Source organism: Lepisma saccharinum, chromosome 25 (assembly GCF_977018435.1).
Source record: "Lepisma saccharinum chromosome 25, izLepSacc3.1, whole genome shotgun sequence".
In the NCBI taxonomy this organism is placed as follows: Eukaryota; Metazoa; Arthropoda; class Insecta; order Zygentoma; family Lepismatidae; genus Lepisma; species Lepisma saccharinum.
Window position 1 is genome coordinate 46,417,206 of NC_139253.1, and position 19,878 is coordinate 46,437,083.

Genomic DNA, 19,878 nt, shown 5'->3' on the forward strand with positions numbered 1-19,878 from the left:
AAAGAGGATAGACCGTTCTTAGAATTCAGATATTGCCTCCAGATTGAATCAGAGCCTTACCAACTGAACAGGATTAGGAATTTTGAAATTTTTTGTGCCCAAAACATACAGGAAAAGAGACATACGAAACAATATCTGCATTGTTCGAAAATGAAAGCAATACAGTCCTTTGGAACAGAATACTTTTCTTTCTCAACTTGTAACTGAGGATGTAAAATGATATGTTTACTAAAGTATCGAATAAAGATGTAAATCCACACACAAGTTTGAATATTCTTTAGGCATGAAACCGATTAAGACACGCATAAAAAAAATTAATCAATATTCAGTTGTTGAACCAAATTTGCAGCAACTCATGACATCCATTACGTAGATTTATCCAGTAATGAGATTTCCCACCGAGATTACTTTAGCTTATTTTGTTGTAGATTGATTCACTTGGTTTATTTTACTTTGCTTTTCTGCCACTTTTGGCTAATAGCAAAGATAAGAAACAGATGATGAAATTGATGAAGGGACGCTAAGAAAGAACACCCAGATTCGAACCGGGGACCCGTGATGTGGTATCGCTCTGTGCTAACCATTCCGCCAGAAAGTAAGCCGAATTTTTATTTTAATTCTAGATGAAACTACAGAGAAAATGAAATGAATGTATTTCATATAGATATTGCAAGTTTTGTATTTTAGATATTACAAGACATTTTTAAAAATAACTCTTGTTGAAATACTCGCGCTTTAATGAATTAGATTAGGAAATCAATACATGTATCCATAGCTTACCAAGGATTCACACTTGATATTTTTTATATCTCCGCGTATTAAACCAACATACGCTCCGGGTCACTGGCATTCCTCAATACGCGTAGATCAAACCGAAAGCACACAAGCACACCTTTGTTAATCACAAAATGAGCAACACCTCAAATTCTACGACTGACATGAGGCATTATACAATAGTCTCCTATTTACTTTCAGATATGAGTACGATAACATGAAAGTTGGTTAACCTCCTGTCAATAATGGTTTAAGTAAAACGTGGTTAAATTTTTAGTACTTTTTCTGATTTCTTTATTTCTTGGGTTTAATTTCTCAATTGGCTTTTTAGGTAACTTTCCTTATATGTATCATATTCGAATATCTTATTTCTATTTCCTGGGCGCATTAATTCTCTTTCTAATTTATTTTCTTCTTAATCTTAATATTTTCCCTGGTAGTTTGGCATAAATATTATCTTGGAAAGACTCTTCAATATGTTAGCTCTGGCAAGCACATCGAGACCCATCACAGTTGCTATTCGCGTCAAAAAAAAAAACATACAGTATTTAGTGTACGTAGAAGTGCCTGCTCACATTCACCCTCCAGGTCATAATAAACGTGGTGTTATCAGCACCAAGCTCGCACCGAGTCTAGATGATTAAAGCATAACATACAAGCTCTTAGGAAAAAATATTAATATACGTATTTTGTAAATACCCTGTCAATCGAATCAGGGTCTCCCGCGTGATGAGACTTTCAAAAATACTTTTCTTTGCATCTCTAGTTTTCATTTTCAATTTCTTATCCGCTTTTAACCTGCACCTTTCTTATTTAACTAAGTTTTTCTTTAAACTAATCTCAACGTTGATAAGATGAAATTGTAGAAATAAGACTTGCAAAGTGACACCCATCTAGGGCATTAGGAGGTGACATCGAAGGCGTATTAGTAAAGTCGCAGCCTTGAAATCAGGAAATCCTGGGTTCGATATCCCATTGATTAAAATTGTGCATCGAATCCCACTTTAAACTTTCGATCCATTTCGAATTAGCCTATTTGACCATAAAGTGAACTTTAAAATAAAAATTTAAAAAACTGAAAAACATACCTGGGACATGTGGTTGCGTAGTGTACTGCGCTAAAATCAATAGATTTATATTCATTGACATTGAATCCACTACACTATGTAGGAAACATATCCAAAGTTGTTTTCCATCTAGAAATTTGATCAAGCCGGTGGTTAGTAATTGTATTTATTTTAATGATACAATTTTGTACATCTTGTACCAAGGAAGATAGCCCTGTGCTCTTTCTGTGTATAAATTGATGGCAATAAAATAATAATTAATACCTAAAAATCATATAGCCGGCCTTCGTGGCGGACAGATAATCGCAGCTCGCTACGACGCCAGGGGTCCCGGGTTCGAATTCCGGTCTGGACATGGGTTTTCTTTGTGAGTGTCCCTTCATCAATTGTATCATATCATCACTCATCCTCATCTTCGCGATTAGACAAAAGAAGCAGAAATGCGAAGAAAAATGAACCAAATCAATCAATCTGAAAACCATGTACCACATCAAATCACCCAGAAAAATTTCATAATGCAACCGACCGATTCAGATTTTCATGGAACTTGGTGTATTTTATAATACTACCAAGGTATGAACACATGTAACTTTTTCCTTCGGTTGACCTCATAGTTACTGAGAAACAGGAGGCTAAAGTTTCAGAATTTTGCATGGATCGTTCATTGCCGAGGCCATGGTGGTAGCCTGCAATGATTAACAGAAAAAGTTATCTCAGAGTCAAATCGACATATCACTTTGATTTTTTATATAGTTCATAGATATATGTATATTCCATTTAATAAGTTGTCACCAAGATTCGTTTGCACTGAGAGTCAGAAGAAAATATTGTATTGTAAATAATGTTATTTTTTGGGTCAACGTCTGACGTTACTAGAATTGCACTATCACTAAAAGGCACTGCAGTCATCATGCCAATTTGTTTTCAAATTGAAGCTTAGAGTATGTTCTAAAAGGCTAAAAAATAAAATTAGTGGCTTTTTCACTGCTTCTATTAATAAATCTTCATTAAAACAAATTTTATGTACATTCATATGGGTATTCCATGCCAAATCATCACAAGAAACGAACTTTTCAACAAGACAATTTGTGATTTTCATGAAATTTGGTTGGATGGTAGAAGACATGAAGTAACTTACATATGTAAAATTTTAGCCCTGAGTGATACACGGTATTCGTGGAGCAGGGTTGCCGACTTTATAACAAATGTAAAATTTATGTGTTTACGAGGTCAAATAAAACAAGTCATAACTTCATAACTTTGCTTAGAATTATGGTATAACTTCCTTTCATCTTGGGCTTGTTTTGGAGCTAAGGGAGCATAGTTTTCATAAAAATTATCTTTACATGAAAATATTTCATTTCAAGGTCACACGATGTCACTTTTGACCTTGCATATATAAACATTTGTAAGTTCAATCTTGTAGGTAGTAAAGTATGCTACACAGCTAAATGCAATCTGTGTTTGGTGTAAGTTTCATTTTGGGATTACTTTGGAAACAGAAATTAAAAATAATCTGGCAGTAGTATGACAGTAGTATGTCGATTTGACTCTGAGATATAACTTTTTTCTGTTAGCAGGCAACAATCATGGCCTCAGGCATGACTGATCCTGTTTCTCAGTAACTACAGAAGGTCAACCGAAGGAAAAAATAATGTTGTTCATACCGTGGTAGTACACATCAAGTATCATGAAAATCTGAATCGGTGGATTACATGGCCTGGGTGATTTGACGTGGAATCAGTGGTACACTACTTTCAAACGTAATTCTTTACAGTAAGGCACTTTAAGTACTTGTACCCATTATTTCCATTTCCCACCCATGTCAGCAGCTTTATAAAAGCACATTATCAGTGGCGGGGATTAGGGGGGCAGTTGCCCCCCCCCCACTTTTCGCCACTTTTGCCTCCGTACTATGCTAAATCTTATCTACGAAAGGAAATGTACTGTCTTTGCCCCCACCCCCAGTTTTTGCACCTTGCCCCCCCCCCCGGTTTTGGAACCCAATCGCCGCCACTGCAAATTTTGATTTGATTTGCTTAATTTTACTTAGCTTTTGTGCCACTTTTGGCTAATTTGCGAAGATGGGGATGAGTGATGACATGATGAAATTGATGAATGGATACTCACAAACATCCATGCCCAGGCCGGGATTCGAACCCTGGACTCCTGGTGTCGTAGTGCGATGTTGTAAACACTCCGCTACGGGGCCGGCAGGCAGGTTCCGTGAAGATCGAAAAATTATCAGAGACAGGAGCAGTTCTGTTATTGACCTAAGTCGATAATACTTGTACTTCCTACGACACCTACTAAGCATTTATGAAAATTAATTCTAGCTGCTCAAGCGTTTACATAATTATAGCCTGGGACAGGACTAATACAGAGAACGACTAGTAAACATATTTTCGATTTGTGAACAGGGATAAAAGTGATCTGGTGTGAAGGTTGTGATATGCCTGCAAAATAAGAATGTGGGTAGTGAAAAGAAGGTGTCAAATTTGATCAGCAGGTGATGATGATGTTTCAAAGTTACATATGAACTGCACACAGCAATTCGGAATATTTTAGAGGGTACGATATGTTTATTGCCACATATTGATTGATTGATTCATTGATTGATTGATTTAGTTTATTTTACTTCGCGTTTTGTGCCTCTTGGCTAATTTGCAAAGATGGGGATGAGTGATGAAATGATTAAATTGATGAATGGACATTCACAAACAACCAAGCCCGAGCGGGATTCGAACCCGGGACCCTTGTATTGCCACATATGCATGAGAATGTACCACAGCAGTTCGTAGCTATTACACATAATAAGTCCAGTCTAGTTCGTTGCACTTTTTGACAGCAGTGTAGTGCAGGTGCATCCGAATGTCAAGCTTGTGCAGGGAAATTCTGTTCACTCAACTAGACATTGTACGCTGCTGCTTTCAACGTTCTTTTGATTGGTTAACACGTACCACGTGACTATATACCGCACAGCGCTCCAGAACGTGGTGCAAATACCAAATACACTACGTGAGACATCAAATCAACAACATACATTCGGTCTTAACATTGTGTGGAGAATGCGAACGAAAACGAGTCCTCTGCGCAAATAGTGACTCAAGAGGGGTCAAATTAATGAATGCGAGAGGGAAAGGGAGTGCATGGAGGAGACAACGCGAGTACAACTACCAACCGTTTACAACATCAAGCACTGTCTTGCTCTGCTTCTTTCCTTCTCTACCTGTATGAGCTGCGATGCTCCACAAACTCCTGAGACGGAGTATAGACGACTCGGGGTTGCACTTTGTAACGAACTAGATACGCGAGTGCAAAGAGAGTCAAAATGTATAGCAAATACACTCTGTCTCCGGAATCTGTGGAGCATAACGGTAGAGAAAGGGAGGAAGCTAGTGGGAGGAGCAATTGAATAGTCGCCGGTAGCTGCAGCAACGTTTTCCCATCTATGTACCCACTCAACTCTCTCTCACGTGCAATGGTCGAGCCCTGTCGAGTTACTACTTGCGCAGAGGACTTGTTTTCGTTCGCTTACTCCAGAGATTACCGGGACAGAGTGTAGACGGGGCCAAAACTTTCTGTGTTTTTTCCTCTGATAATTATCCAAGGATATTTTGTTAATGTTAACACGAGGAAATAAGTATTTTATGCTTTTTTGCATGCTGTTCAAGAAACAGACGCAAATAAACGGGGAGGGCTGTAGAAACGATCGTTCTTCTTAACTGCCATATTTGAAGACTCAAGTGTTCTGTTTTTGTCACCCAATTTAATAGGAGGCTCAAGAATGTTTTGTTTTTTTAAACTAATTTAATCCACATTGTGCACATGATAGTCTAATCGGAACTGGACCTACAGTTTCAATTTGGATCGGAATCATTGTGTGTGCAACATGCCTCATAAGGGTATCGAATCCTATCCCTATTGAGAGAATAGGATTTTCTTTCTATGTTTATTCACTTTACTGTTAATGTGCATTCGATCACTTTACCGATGCAATTCCACAACAACATAACAATCTATTCCAGTGCTGGACCTAATTTTTGACAAACAATACTCAAATCTCCAGAAAGTCAGCTTGGTTCAAAAAAGAACCTTTCCGGGTGGTAAGATTGGCATACACAATATTTTACATATGCAAAAATATATATAATATCTAGGGCGTAAGGGGTAGGACGTAGGACACCCAAATGTCAACCTTACTTCCACGTAGTACACCCTGGACTGTATATTGCAGACTAACGAGGCTCTGGCGTCTGTTTTGTCTATATGTGTGCTGAGTACCCCTTTACAGCCTCATCTTTTAATCGAAGTCAGAACGTTTTAATATTTTAGTAAACGACATTTCAGTTAATTTAGGCAAGGTGAGGGGCTAGACCCCGTATAACATAACGGGTGCAAAATAGCCTTTAAGTTCAGACGTACCAAAAATTAAAATTAAAATTCAAATATGTAATATCTCTCTCTCTCTCTACGTGAATTTTGAGGCAGGGTCGCAGGAAGTGCTTTTGCCGCCCTATGTACAATACAATATATAGTATATACAGAATAGTGCAAATGTAGTTTGGAATTCATTCTCAATGAGTTGAGGTACCCGGCTGAAATTCGCCCCTCCCCACTGTAGCTTCTGGATCTGCCACTGCGAACAATGTATTAATTGTTTGTTTTCCTTTCAGAAACACCGCTATGGTTACTACTGCAGATCGCGCCGATCAAGAACGAGCGAGACCTCGTCGTTCTGTTTCTGCTCACGTTCAGGGACATCACGGCCTTGAAGCAACCCATCGAGACGGACGAGAGCAAAGCAGGTGAGTGTCGCTTCTCCCCGCAGTCGAATAAAGCCAGATGATATTAACCTCTGTCGGTATTCGCTGACGAAACTGTTTCAGGACTTGACAGAATAGTATTCTATTGTCAAGTGTTGTTGAACTGAATGCGCTCAGGGCAGATCCCTTTATGCAGTGGAAACGTGAGCTGAATTGCAACGACTCTCGTCGATCAGTGTTGCCTTGAATTCAACCATTGCGTCTTGTTTTATTCACCTACACTAGTTCCTCTGTTCGTCTTTTTTTCTTCCTGTCAACATTGCATCCTTGCTAGTCCAGATCCTATTGAAGTTGGTATCATATGAGATGTGCAGTAGAAATTTTAGTACACACCAACAGAAAAACTAATAAGCTTCACTAAATATTAAATTCAGCTCACATAATGGCTACTTTTTCACTCAACGAGATTAAGTACTTACGCTGTACATTCGCAACTACATTTTATATTGGAATTATACAGTGGTTCGAAACACCTTTTATGTACTGTCCCAATTAATCTACATGAACGCATTTAGAACAAATTCTTCCAAACTTTTAACACTTTCATAAAACACTTAAGGCAGAATTTATTGTCAAATAAACACACCATAAAGATGATGTTTTAACCTCGTAGCAAGGTCTTCTTGAGGCTTTGAACTAGGGTGACCATATTGTTTTGACCCCAAAACGGGATATCCCAAGGAGATCAGTTTATCCCCCCCCCCTTCTTGAAAAATCAGGCATAATTATAAAATTATTGTTATAATTAACGTATTCTTATTATTTATTAAAGGATGGAAAGTATAAATGATAGCCTACACCATAAACAGTAAATGAAATATGATCTCCCGCTGCCAAGAGTTATTAATTACTATAATCTCGGTATGATTTACACAGCATTTCCGGGTCTTTCTGATTAACCTTTGATGTTAGTCCTATGCTGAAGTTGAGTAATGCCAGAAGTATTTACCAGAGGAACCAATCTTCTTGAGAGCAGCTTTTTTCTTCATTAACCGTTTATAAATCTCCTAAAAAACCATACCCCACATATCAAACACAAAACTCTACATTCGTCTTTTCAGTTTGTGTCAAGGCGAAGTAACTTTAAATTATTTTTGCAATTCCGTAAAGAAACGGAACACATGAAAAAATTAATCTTTTTAGTGTGAAATGTGTCTCAAATTTAGACTTAGTTTTCAAGATAACTCCTAGACTTTTTTAAAACGGGACAAATAATGCCTTTTAATAATATGGGACACACCTCTGAAACGGGACTGTCCCGGTCAAAATGGGACGTATGATCACTCTACTCTGAACCAAATTCAAATGAAAAATTATCTTTTCTTTTCACTTGAATTTGGTTCCGAGTCTCAAGTAGACCTTGCTATAAGGTAACATCATGTTTATGGTGTGTTTATTTGACAATAAATTCTGCCTTGGTCAGCATTTTGAGTGTTTTATTAAACATAAAAACAAGGCTTAATAGTGATATCATTTTAACACTTGTTTACAAGTTGCACTTAAGAGCACTATATAGTTCAAAAATATATCTCACACAACAAATTGCAACTAGTGTACACTCTATTATTACAAGAGAACTTAGTTTCACTTCAATTCAACAAAACGAAAAACGTTATAATATTTCCCGTCATATGACGTTAAAAAAATTGTAGCTTACTAATTAAGGTCTATATTTCATTACTTTAGATATCCTCAGAACCAATGTGATTAGCGTAAGGTGCTACGATGAAACAGGTTCGAACCTTGGATGTACGTGTTTGTTCCATCATTTATTGCGATTATCCATCCCCATCGTCCCGAATATCCCAAGAGGTAGAAAAGTGACCAAATAGCCGAAATAGATATGTAGGTAGATAGGTACCATAAGATTGTAATCTTTAATTTCCACTAAATCATTCAATCCAATTTAAATTTTCCTAATACACCTTTGCACGTTGGCAATGTTGCATACTACTATAATACATTTGATATGGAATGCTTTGGCACTTATTATCGGAATCTAATACTCAAACGCCAATGCTAAATAATTTACATTAAACATGTATTCGTTTTTTTTTTACATCCTACTATCAATGTAATTATTATTTCTCAGCATACTTTATTAATTTTCCGTTTAAAACTATATTTTGTACAGTACTACATTTTTGTAGGTCCCCCTTATTCAAGGTATATTTATATATTTCAGGAAGATGCGGGGGAAACAATTACAATCAGAATACCTTGTCACCATGTAAGTCACATTTGGATGTTTTTCTGATCCAATGTAATGAAGTTAATGGCCACTGCATACCAAAAACCCCTTTTCAGTTTATATTTCCTGTCTGCTACCTTGACATTGTATATTTTTTAAGTATGCCTTGTGTAACATTAATGTCACGTATTCATTTCCATAGTTTGTTATTCTCCAAATTGCCTGCTGCAGCGTTCTGTTCGTGATAGTTGCTACAGAGTAATAAAAATATTTGTTCAAGAGCGGTGTTCTTCATGTTTTTTTCATTCAATTCATGACCTCGCCAATAGCAAACCCACAGAAGATATTTTTTAATATTCCTTTGCTTGAGTAGAACTTTTTGGTTAAGTTTGTAAGAATGAATATGAATCCTACATAATAAAAATATATTAATAACCGAATATAAAAATACAATTATGATAAAAAGAAAAAAATAACATTACAAAATTTTGGCATTAAAGAAAATTAAATTAAAGTAAAATGTTTTGAAAGATGAAACGTCCAATGATTAACTAGACATTTTTCTTTCTTATTTTGCACGCTGTTAAACTGTTTGAGCTGTGCACACTATTCATTATCATTCACGGCCATTACATTTAAAACTATTTCTAAACCAAATTCATGTTAACATTTTTCAATTGTTTTGAATTCATAAATCAAGATAATTTTAAGAAATTTTGATTTGCTTATTGTGTAATGAATAATGGAACACTCACAATACATCGCTTAAAATAATGAAAGAAATTTATTGTTATCAAAGATAAAAACAACAAAAAATCTCCATACACAGACTTTGCTAATGTCAATTTTTAGATTATAAAAGTTAACTTCTCTTTTTTACCCTCAGTGTGTAACAATTATTTTATTGCATGAGTATATTGGAAGTATTCTTCTTATTCAAATATTTAACTGTAGTATTCTGAGTGATAACTGCATAAGTGGTATTTAAATGAAACAGGAAGTCAAAGTTATCTCTATTGACATGGTTGATCGTGTAATACAAGCATAGGTTGAAGATCAATAATGCCATTTAAGTTGGAAATATACGGCTTCAAAGAAGCAATAACTTCTTACTCAGATCAAATAAATTTAAAATGAAAATTTTAAAAAAGTAAGCATTATGTTTTAGAATTAGTAATAATTTGAGTTAATTCATTATGAATAGTTGTCAAAATGCAGCATAATTGTATTATTACGTGGAAGATTACTTCGAAATAAAGTGAAAAAAGTGCAATAGATAAATGCCATTTTTTAGATAAGTTATTGGGGCGAAGAGAATTGTCCGTTTAATTTATTTTGTAAAATTACGACCATTAATATGATGCTGACGTTCTGGTTTGTCAATTGTATTACCAGTTATCAATATTAATTCTTCATTTTTAGTTATTTCCCATAAATTTATAAGTGGCTCTTCAAAGTCAGAACTTTTAAAAAACATTTTTCCGAGAGAAAATTAACACAGGATTTTGCGATTTCTTATCTCACTAATACACATAAACCTGCAAAAAACAAACAGAAAGCCATACTCAACAAATGCATATTTAATAAAGACATATCTCATTACGTTCATCTGAGACACTTCTTGGGTATCATTATTATAAACAAAGAGAACTGGCTTTGAAGTAGAATCATTAGGATGCTGTGGGCTGTTTGAAATGTAATATTAAATGTCCGACAGAAATCGAGCAATGCTCCTAAACGTATTTAAAGTCATCAATTATACAATTATTTTAGAGTTAACGTTAATTTAATTTAATAGTGAAAATTATTCTGCTGGAAATTAAAAATCAAATAGTGCGTTTATTCCACATCCATCATCTATAAAGACCAAATCTCACTGGTTCACTCACTACCGTTTCTTTTGTTTTAAATGCTCGGCACATCCTTCTTGAATATGCCGATTCTTCTTTCCTCAGAAATAGTTTTAATCTTCCCAACGATTTATCCTCCATGTTGGGGGAAGATGAGGGTGTTTAACAAATGTTTTTAGCTTTTAGAGAAGAGCGGGTATCTTCCACTCTCTCTGAGGAAATCTTGTAGTGTGTTCTCATCTTTTTGATGTGTTGTGCATGTCCTTTACAACCTGCACTTTTAGCATTTTGGAAGGGTCCTCTTTACATCCTATTTTTAACTGAGGTAATTTTTGGTAAGGGGATTTATCCATGTATACAATGAAGGGTGCAAAATGGCCATATCATGCCGACGCACCCAAAAAAATTAATTCATCATCATCAAAACTCACCATGAAGGAAGTCTCGGAGCCAGGAAATATCTCACTACGACCCCCATAAAATTGTCTCAAAGACCGAGAAATAACAATATCGCTCATTTTCCATAGTTGTCATGGATAAAATACCCTTTTCGGAATTTAACTTATTTCCGAATTTACTCTAGACGTGATGTTCATTTTAGCATGCGCTCAAAATATAGCTACTAGCATAGTTATGGAAACATTATTTGTAATACACACGTTTGAAAACACTGTCAGAAAGTCGTTTCAGAAACATGGTTCGTCAATAAAATGCGAACGCAAAAAGAATACTTTCCACCCGTAATGATAACGACAGAATTATACGAAATGTACAATAGCTTGTATGCAACTGGGTACGATTAATTTGATGGAAAACAAATTGATGGTGCATGAAATATTTCATTGAGAGCGCGTAATTTGTGGGAGTCAGAATATGCTGGAACGGATTCTTGGATATCTTTGAAGCGTGAATATGTTCGTCTAGTAGTTTTGAGTTCAACTTTTTAAGAAATATTTATTCTCGTTGTATGTAAATAAGCAAAATATATATATATATATATATATATATATATATATATATATATATATATATATAAGTCAAAGAAGGTAAAAGGAAGCACTCACCGGACAGTAGAAAAATTCAAATTTTCGCTAATTTCATAGCATCACACCGATGATGCTATGAAATTAGCGAAAATTTTCAATTTTTCTACTGTCCGGTGAGTGTTTCCTTTTACCTTCTTTGATTTTTACTTAGCCCTTTTGGCCCTCCTTGCTTTTATCCATTATATATATATATATATATATATATATATATATATCTGCATATACATTTCGTAACTTCTTAGTTGATCGGGACGAAAATAAATTACATTTCCAAATCTCACTCTCTCCACTTCGTTTTCTTTCTTTTGAAGTTAACGCAAACATTCATTGATACTTACTAAGTAAGAGGTTCAAATTTTCGATTCATGAAATCATTTTGGAAGTGCATCGTAATGCAAAAAAAATCTTCCAGCCCTTGTTTCGCCATTTTCTAAGAAGGATGCTTTGGATATTTACAAATAAACTCATTCGTTTCTCTCTCTTGCATTTTCCCTCCGTGTCAGAGGAAGATCGAGGTGAGGAGGGGAGGACGTGCACGTGTGTTCTGATCGTAATATTATACTCTGTCCGGGAATCTGTAGAGCTAACTGCTGGTAGCTGCAGCTGGTAGCTGCAGCCGAATTTTCCTCTTTATGCACTCACTTCCGTCCTCACGCGTTCATTGGTCGACCCCTCTAAAGTCACTGTTTGCCCCAGAGATTCCCGAGAGAGAGAGAGAGTATAGTGCTCTGGAAGGTTACTACTGCGTATACTGATATTTTAAAATACTATCAAAGACAAATGCGATCAAATCCACATAAAGACCTGAGTCACAAGGAAGCAACGACGAATATTTTGTTTGCTATAAACACACAAGGAAAATCACATCGGTAATTAAAAGGATATTTACTCAAAACAATCAGTTTTACTCATGACATTAAGATGAATAATAATAAGATAACCTTTCTACATAATCTCGTTCTCCTCTTCCTCCCTTAATCCTCGCTCACATTTTAGTACACACGTTGTCAAAACATAAATCTTGATTGTAAATCATTATCATAATACGGACCTGAGAATGTATTATCGAAGCATTATGTTTGCAAATGTAACATTGTGAAAAGTAGTAAATATTGTTTTGTGCTTAAATTTCGTCATTGCATCCGTAACTGACAATATTTACCTAGTTTATTAAGTTATAGTCAATAAAATTTTAAGAATTTGTATAGTAAAAGAGGTAGCTACTCATAAAATTGCGATCAGGCTCATATCCAAGGTAGGGGCTCAGCGGATGAAGCCCCTTCTGAAATCCTACAAAGATTTCGTTGGTTTATAGATCTGCCGTTTTTTATAAAATTTACACAGCTGCAGCGCGACTGCTGATAAAAGATGAGCCCTCCCCGAAATAAAGTTCTGGCTACGGACCTGATTGCGATCTAACTTTTCAAACAAATGAAACAAAACAAAACAAATTCCTTCTGAATTATATACTGATATTCCCAAGGTCATCACGGACATTGGCGCAGCCCATCTTAAGATTCGATTGTAACATGTAATTCCGTATGCACTAAGAGCGAAATGATAACAAATGTGGACGCAGATGGATTTTAAAAACCAAACAAAAGTGCAGAAAAAGTAAATAAATGGACATTATAGGCTACAATTACAATAATTAATATCAATACAGAATCAATAATGGTGATACCACAAGAAGAGATACTTGAAGTATTACTTCTGTCTTTGTAATATTCACCACTACGACAGTTGTTTTTCTACTGTGTCTAAAAATTACATATAAATGTGTTCTTCCATGATTGTTTTTGTACCCATACAAAATGTCTGTGCCGGTTACTTCTCTTTTATTATACACAATTTAGAAGTTATATTTTGTTCTCTGCAGGGCTGAGCAAGTTTGCAAAGCTGGCAAGGTCTGTGACTCGGAGCAGATCTGTACTGGTCTCGCAGTTTTCATCTCATCTGCCAAATCTCAAGGACACTTCCAAGCAGTCCAACCTCGCCCATGTGAGTATATGGCATTTGTGTTCTAATCTCACGCTGTGCTATGAATTCTTATGTAAAAGTTAACAACTACAGTGTACAACAATAGGCTTCAGTAGCAAATTGTATACGCATTCTCTTTATTGTAATAAATTGTAACTATCCATGGTATTTTTTTAAGATAGCGTTTATCAAACACGCTAACTAGAAACCTCAATTTAATAAATTCAATGTGTACATTTAATAACTAGAAACTTCAATTTATCCAATATCATAAACGATAATTAGATACTTCAATTTAACACATGCAGTAACTAGAAATTCTATAAATTCACTAAATAGAAACTTCAATTTAATACATTGAAGTACATTGCTATGATATATAAGTGGTTTATGATAAAATTTCTTTAAAAAATGTGTGTCTATTACATCATAAGTTAGGTACTATAGATTTGGCTACAGTGTACAACATTTATGCTTCAGTAGAAAATGATATGCGTATTCCCTTTGTTGTAATTATTTGTAACTTCCCATGCTAATTTCAAGAAAGCGTTTATCATAAACGCTAACTAGAAACTTCAATTTAATAAGTTCAATGTGAGCATTTAATAACTAAAAACTTCAATTTATCCATTATCACAAACGATAACCAGATACATTTAGTAACTAGAAATTCTATAAATTTGATAACTAGAAACCTCAATGCAATAAGTTGAAGTATATTGCTACGATATATAAGTGACTTGTAATAAAAATTAAGTTAATAAGCGTGCATCTATCACACAATAAGATTGATACTAGGTGCTTGGAAAATGAAACAACTTACATTACATTATCTTGCATTTTCAACGTTGACTTAGTTCTGGACATAGTTGTGTGAATCTCTAGATCTATAAATGAAATAACTTCACTCTTGATTTTTTGTATTAGGTGAGTTCCTGGTGGGTGAGCCAGTCATTAGAAGATATGGACAACAAATGGTATTAGCAACGTTCAGAAGATATTGTTGATAAGCTTTGATAACTACCGATATTTCTTTACTTTCAGATGATGAGCCTAAGTGCAGACGTTATGCCACAATACCGTCAAGAGGCACCCAAGACGCCCCCTCACATTCTCCTCCACTATTGTGCCTTCAAGGCGATCTGGGACTGGATCATTTTGTGTCTCACGTTCTACACCGCCATCATGGTACCGTACAACGTAGCGTTTAAAAACAAGACATCCGAAGACGTCAGCCTTCTCGTGGTTGACTCGATCGTAGACGTAATTTTTTTCATCGATATTGTTCTTAATTTTCACACAACGTTTGTTGGTCCAGGTGGTGAAGTGGTGTCTGACCCGAAGGTCATAAGAATGAACTACTTGAAATCCTGGTTTGTCATAGACCTTCTTTCATGTTTGCCTTACGACGTATTCAACGCATTTGATCACGACGAAGATGTAAGTAGTTGTGGTGGGGACTATGACGAGAATGTAAGTAACGTTTGAGGTGATGTCTCATGATGTCACTTCCTTTTTTTATACTATATTTGCTCTTATAAATAACCTCCTATTTGTTTACTGCTGTGATCTAGTGCAGTACTATGCCGTCACCTCTCACACCACTATGGTCTGTTGATGCACCTGTATTTTTCCTACGACTACAAACTATTTTTCTCTAGGAGCTCTCACTATCACCAAATTACTCACAAACACATACCTGAATTAGAAATTTCGCTTGCTGAGAATACATGAAGAAACTGTCTTTCTCTTCTACACTCCGCTTGTAGTTTTTGTTTCTCACTGTTTGTATTAGAACAGTATTTTCATTGATTGCTCGTTTGTTACTTATGCTTCCTTGTACATAAGTTTAGTTCGTGGCTGCAACTATTCTGAGAAAACTCTAATACTATCATAAAAATGTATATAACTTAACAGGACAAGATTGATGTAGCTTGTACGTAACACTGCATACGACTATTCATATATTTGTGAAAATATTGAAAAATCCGGAAATATAGTAAAGCAAATTTCTATGTCACAAAAACATTCAATTTAAGATTCTAATGAAAAGATTACAGGTTATAAAATTGTTATATATTTACATGCTTTATATAGTATGAAGTTTGCATTTCATGTGATGTATTTTCATTATCGTTCAGAATTTGAAAAGTGCTCATCAGGTTTACTTCAAAGACTGATACAGTACCCTCATTTGGCAAATGTTAATACTGAAAAATTATAACGTCACATGCTTAATAATTTAAATGAAATCCTATAACTATATAAATTTAGTTTGAATATGAACGAGAAAGAGTTTTCCAGCATTATAATTTAAAAAAAAAATAGTTTCAAGATAAACTAGAAAATGTTTACCAGCATTCTAAAATTTAAAAAATCAAACACACAGAATAACTTTAACTACGCACTTTCTAATGGTTATTAAATTGTTACCAACATAATACATTTTTAAAAATAGGTTTCGACAAATTTTCGAACATAGAGCTAAAATGACAAAAACTATTACAACTAATTAACTTCTATTGATTAAATAGAAAATTACTGTCTGAAAAATATTTTAACCTACAATTTCAACGGCATTTTCAATATGAACTCAAAAGTGATTTTTTTTCACATCCCACATTTAATTAACTAGCTATTCTGTGTTCGACTAGTATCAGCGTGAACAAAAACGTAATCTTGTATTATTTGTTTTAGATTCTAAATCATTTTATATTCTAGAATGAAGATAAATAAGAAAAAGGAACTACGTAAATTTTACAAGTTTATTGAGTATTATAATCTATTAACATTATGACTTATGCTTGCTTAACTTTATCATATTATACCTTTGATTAATATATATGTATGTACATATATACATTTATGTTTAGTATTAGAAAACCAAAAGAATTTTTGCATTCGAATGCGTTTTATTTGCCGTTTCTAATTGCCTCGGTTCTTTTGAAAATGTCAAGTTACTCTCTTTGATCTTATCTATTACATTTATTTACATTTTTCCATTTTTATTGGAATTTCAATATATATAAACTTTATTTATTTTTCACAATTTCAAAGTGAAACATTTCACTTATGTTAGTTTATTCCTTAAATATTTATTTAAAACTTTATTTTCGATTGAACACAAAAATGTTATATAAAATGACACAACAGACATTCTTGCAATAGTAGGCAAAATTTCATAATCTGATAAAACGAGAATTTATTTAAAATTAATACACAGCCTTCATTCTTGTTGAATTAATATAAAATAGCATTAGAATACAAGACCGTTCGACATTCATTACTAGGGCGACTCTTCCTTGTAAAAACAATAAACTAATATATCTGTCTACTAGTTCGTACAAGCTACACAAATCATATATGTCAGTGTTGGCTGCTTGCCTAACGTGTATCAGCTTGAATTAGGATTATGCATATTTGGCTGTTAATTCTGCTACTTCTATAGTTTGAAAATCTGTGTTAAACTCCAGTTGCATTCACAACTGGACAGTTAAAAGAGAAAGGGATATATAAACAAAATTTTATTCAGCGAATAATGTGTTGAATCTTACAATTTATTTATTTATTTATCTTGAATATCTACATATGTAAGGAATAGAAGAAAAGTAACCCTGTTTAAAGAATTTGGAAGAAAGATTCACTATGCATTTAATTCACTATTATTTTGTTTGTTGTAAATGCGATTTCAAAAAACGATTGTAAAATGAGAAAAGCGAATGCAAAAATAATTACCTGCAGCGTAGAGCACATTTAAAAATTACTTTCACGCATGTATACTGAAAAAATATTTGCCGAAGAAAAGAATCATAAAAAGGGCTATTATATATTTATTTCAAGCAGTAAAAACAGGTAGAAATTAGGGATCCGGGTTCGAATCCCGGCCTGGTCATGGATGTTTGTGAGTGTCCATTCATCAATTTCATCATGTCATCACTCATCCCCATCTTAGCAAATTAGCCAAAAGTGGCACAAAAAGCGAAGTGAAATAAAGCAAATCAATCAATCAATCAGGTAGGAATTAAATTTGTAACAACTTAGCTTCATATTTTATTATTTATTATGTGCTAATATACCAAATTCCATCAATTGAATATCTCATCAAAGGCAAATTAACAGTCATTACCGTTGGTTTACTTAATTAAATATTATGAGAAGTAATGCCATTTAGTCAGCAATGTTTGCATATACATTTATTCAAATTATTGACAGAACTAATATTATCAAACTAATTATTTTTACTTATCAATATAAATCAATATACTAACGGAATGGTTGTTTCTGTTACAAAATGTTGCTAAACTCTTCACACTAGGAATCTTTATTATCAAGGAGTGCTTATCTAAAGGAATAATTCTCGTAATGTTATATTAAACTTTTAATTGTAGAGATAAAAACTGTTTTGATGAGTAATTATGAAGTGTGAGACAAGGAACTAGTGAAAAACAAATAAAATCAATTGAAATGTTCCGATCAAGGGTACAATTAACAACAAATGATGCTATTTGTAATGAAATATAAATACATAATTTAACCTAGGCAGTTACGTTTGTACTATTTATCCATAACATAAGATAACAAAATGTTCAGCATAACTACAAGGAAATGATTTTTTATTCCTAAAATGAAAATTTCCTTTTACAAATGTGATAAAGAGTAAAATAGACTTCTACAAATGAAACACAAAGCATTAAATTATTTAGATATGTTACACGAAACATCATGAACTATACAGAAACAATTACAAATCATTATTTATGTATTGTATTGATCTATATTTGCAACATATGTAGAACACATAATATACTCCTTTCTAATTATTATACGTACTAAGAACAAGGCAGCGTTCAGATCCATCCATACTGCAAAACATTAACGCACACGGATTACATTGAAAACGTTGAAATCAATATATTGTGTGTGTGTGTATGTAAAATGTACTTATCAGATCAATGTCTTTTGCACTGTCAACTTTTCCTTCACTAGTTACACTACTTGATAGATAATCTATCTTATAATTTTGCTTGCTTCTTGATTTAACTATAGCACATGATATGTCTGTCACACGCCCGATATAGGACAAGTGAAACACAAGAAGAGGCACAGCTTATCTCGACGTCATTTGTTTTTCAATATGTTATTTGTACAACAAACGTAAATTTGTTAGATTTGTGTGAAATATATGTGAACGTGGCATGTACGGTATCTAATAAAGTAGAAAATATGACTAGTTTACAACATTGCTTCAAATATTGCACTTGTATTGTTATTGTAATGGACCACTCGGTTCTTTCGTGTGTAGTTGTGTTCGTTTTAATTGGTACAATCGAGATTTTAGTATATGTAATACGTTTATATTTATTTGGCAAAGCAACAGTACCATAGATGTTCAAGAAATAATATGTTTGTACGTACATTCTCAATATGAGTTGTATGTAAAGAGAAAACTTTTAATTACATTGCCATAAAATATTTCATTTCACATCATATGTTCGTTTGTGCTGCTCTTTACAACTTTGAAAGTATACTTCATATTTTGAGTTCCAAGATTACTTATAACGCAGAAACATAAGTTGAAAATTGAATTACTTTCCTGTGTAAAACTAAATATCGAATACGAATTTTTCAACTATTACAAGAAACATTTTTTTTAATTACAACTTCATGTGCAATAAAATATTCAACCAATAAAAACAAGTTCGTTACAGTATATCTAACATTATTTATGGAAAATGTAACATAATTCAATGATATACAAGTTCGCTTTCAATTTCTTAAAAAAATGAATAATAAATTCTGCAGCATTCAAATAATTTGGATTATAATATGATTAAAGCAAATATTGTTATTTTAAAAACTGTTGACAAAACACGTTAAGTTCACACAAAACCGACTAAAGTATTTCTAACCTACTGTGACTATTCATCAACTATCTGCAATCAGACATATTTCATGTCAGCATTTTTTAAAAATGATTAACATATTTCAACGAAATCGTCAAAAATATTACATATGTTAGTAAATATAAATACACCAATACATGATTAAAGCTTTAAAATAGGGTAATGAATTTGAACTCGGACCTCTGAGTATCAATTATTACCCGAAGTACAAATTATTATAGAAAATTTGAAATTCACTACA

General features: G+C 33.8%; 1 protein-coding gene across 4 annotated transcripts in view; it reads left to right on the forward strand.

Annotated features, from left to right (window-relative positions):
- Window positions 1–19,878, forward strand: part of LOC145978911 (potassium voltage-gated channel protein eag-like) — a 420,913-nt gene that overhangs the window by 346,276 nt on the left and 54,759 nt on the right. For 2 of the 4 annotated variants that reach the window (XM_083111868.1, XM_083111869.1), the window contains 3 exons: window positions 6,518–6,649; window positions 13,634–13,755; window positions 14,779–15,207. In XM_083111868.1, coding sequence (XP_082967994.1) covers window positions 6,518–6,649; window positions 13,634–13,755; window positions 14,779–15,207 — 683 coding nt within the window. The remainder of the gene's footprint in view (window positions 1–6,517; window positions 6,650–13,633; window positions 13,756–14,778; window positions 15,208–19,878) is intronic. The other 2 variants (XM_083111870.1, XM_083111871.1) reach the window with 1 other exon arrangement.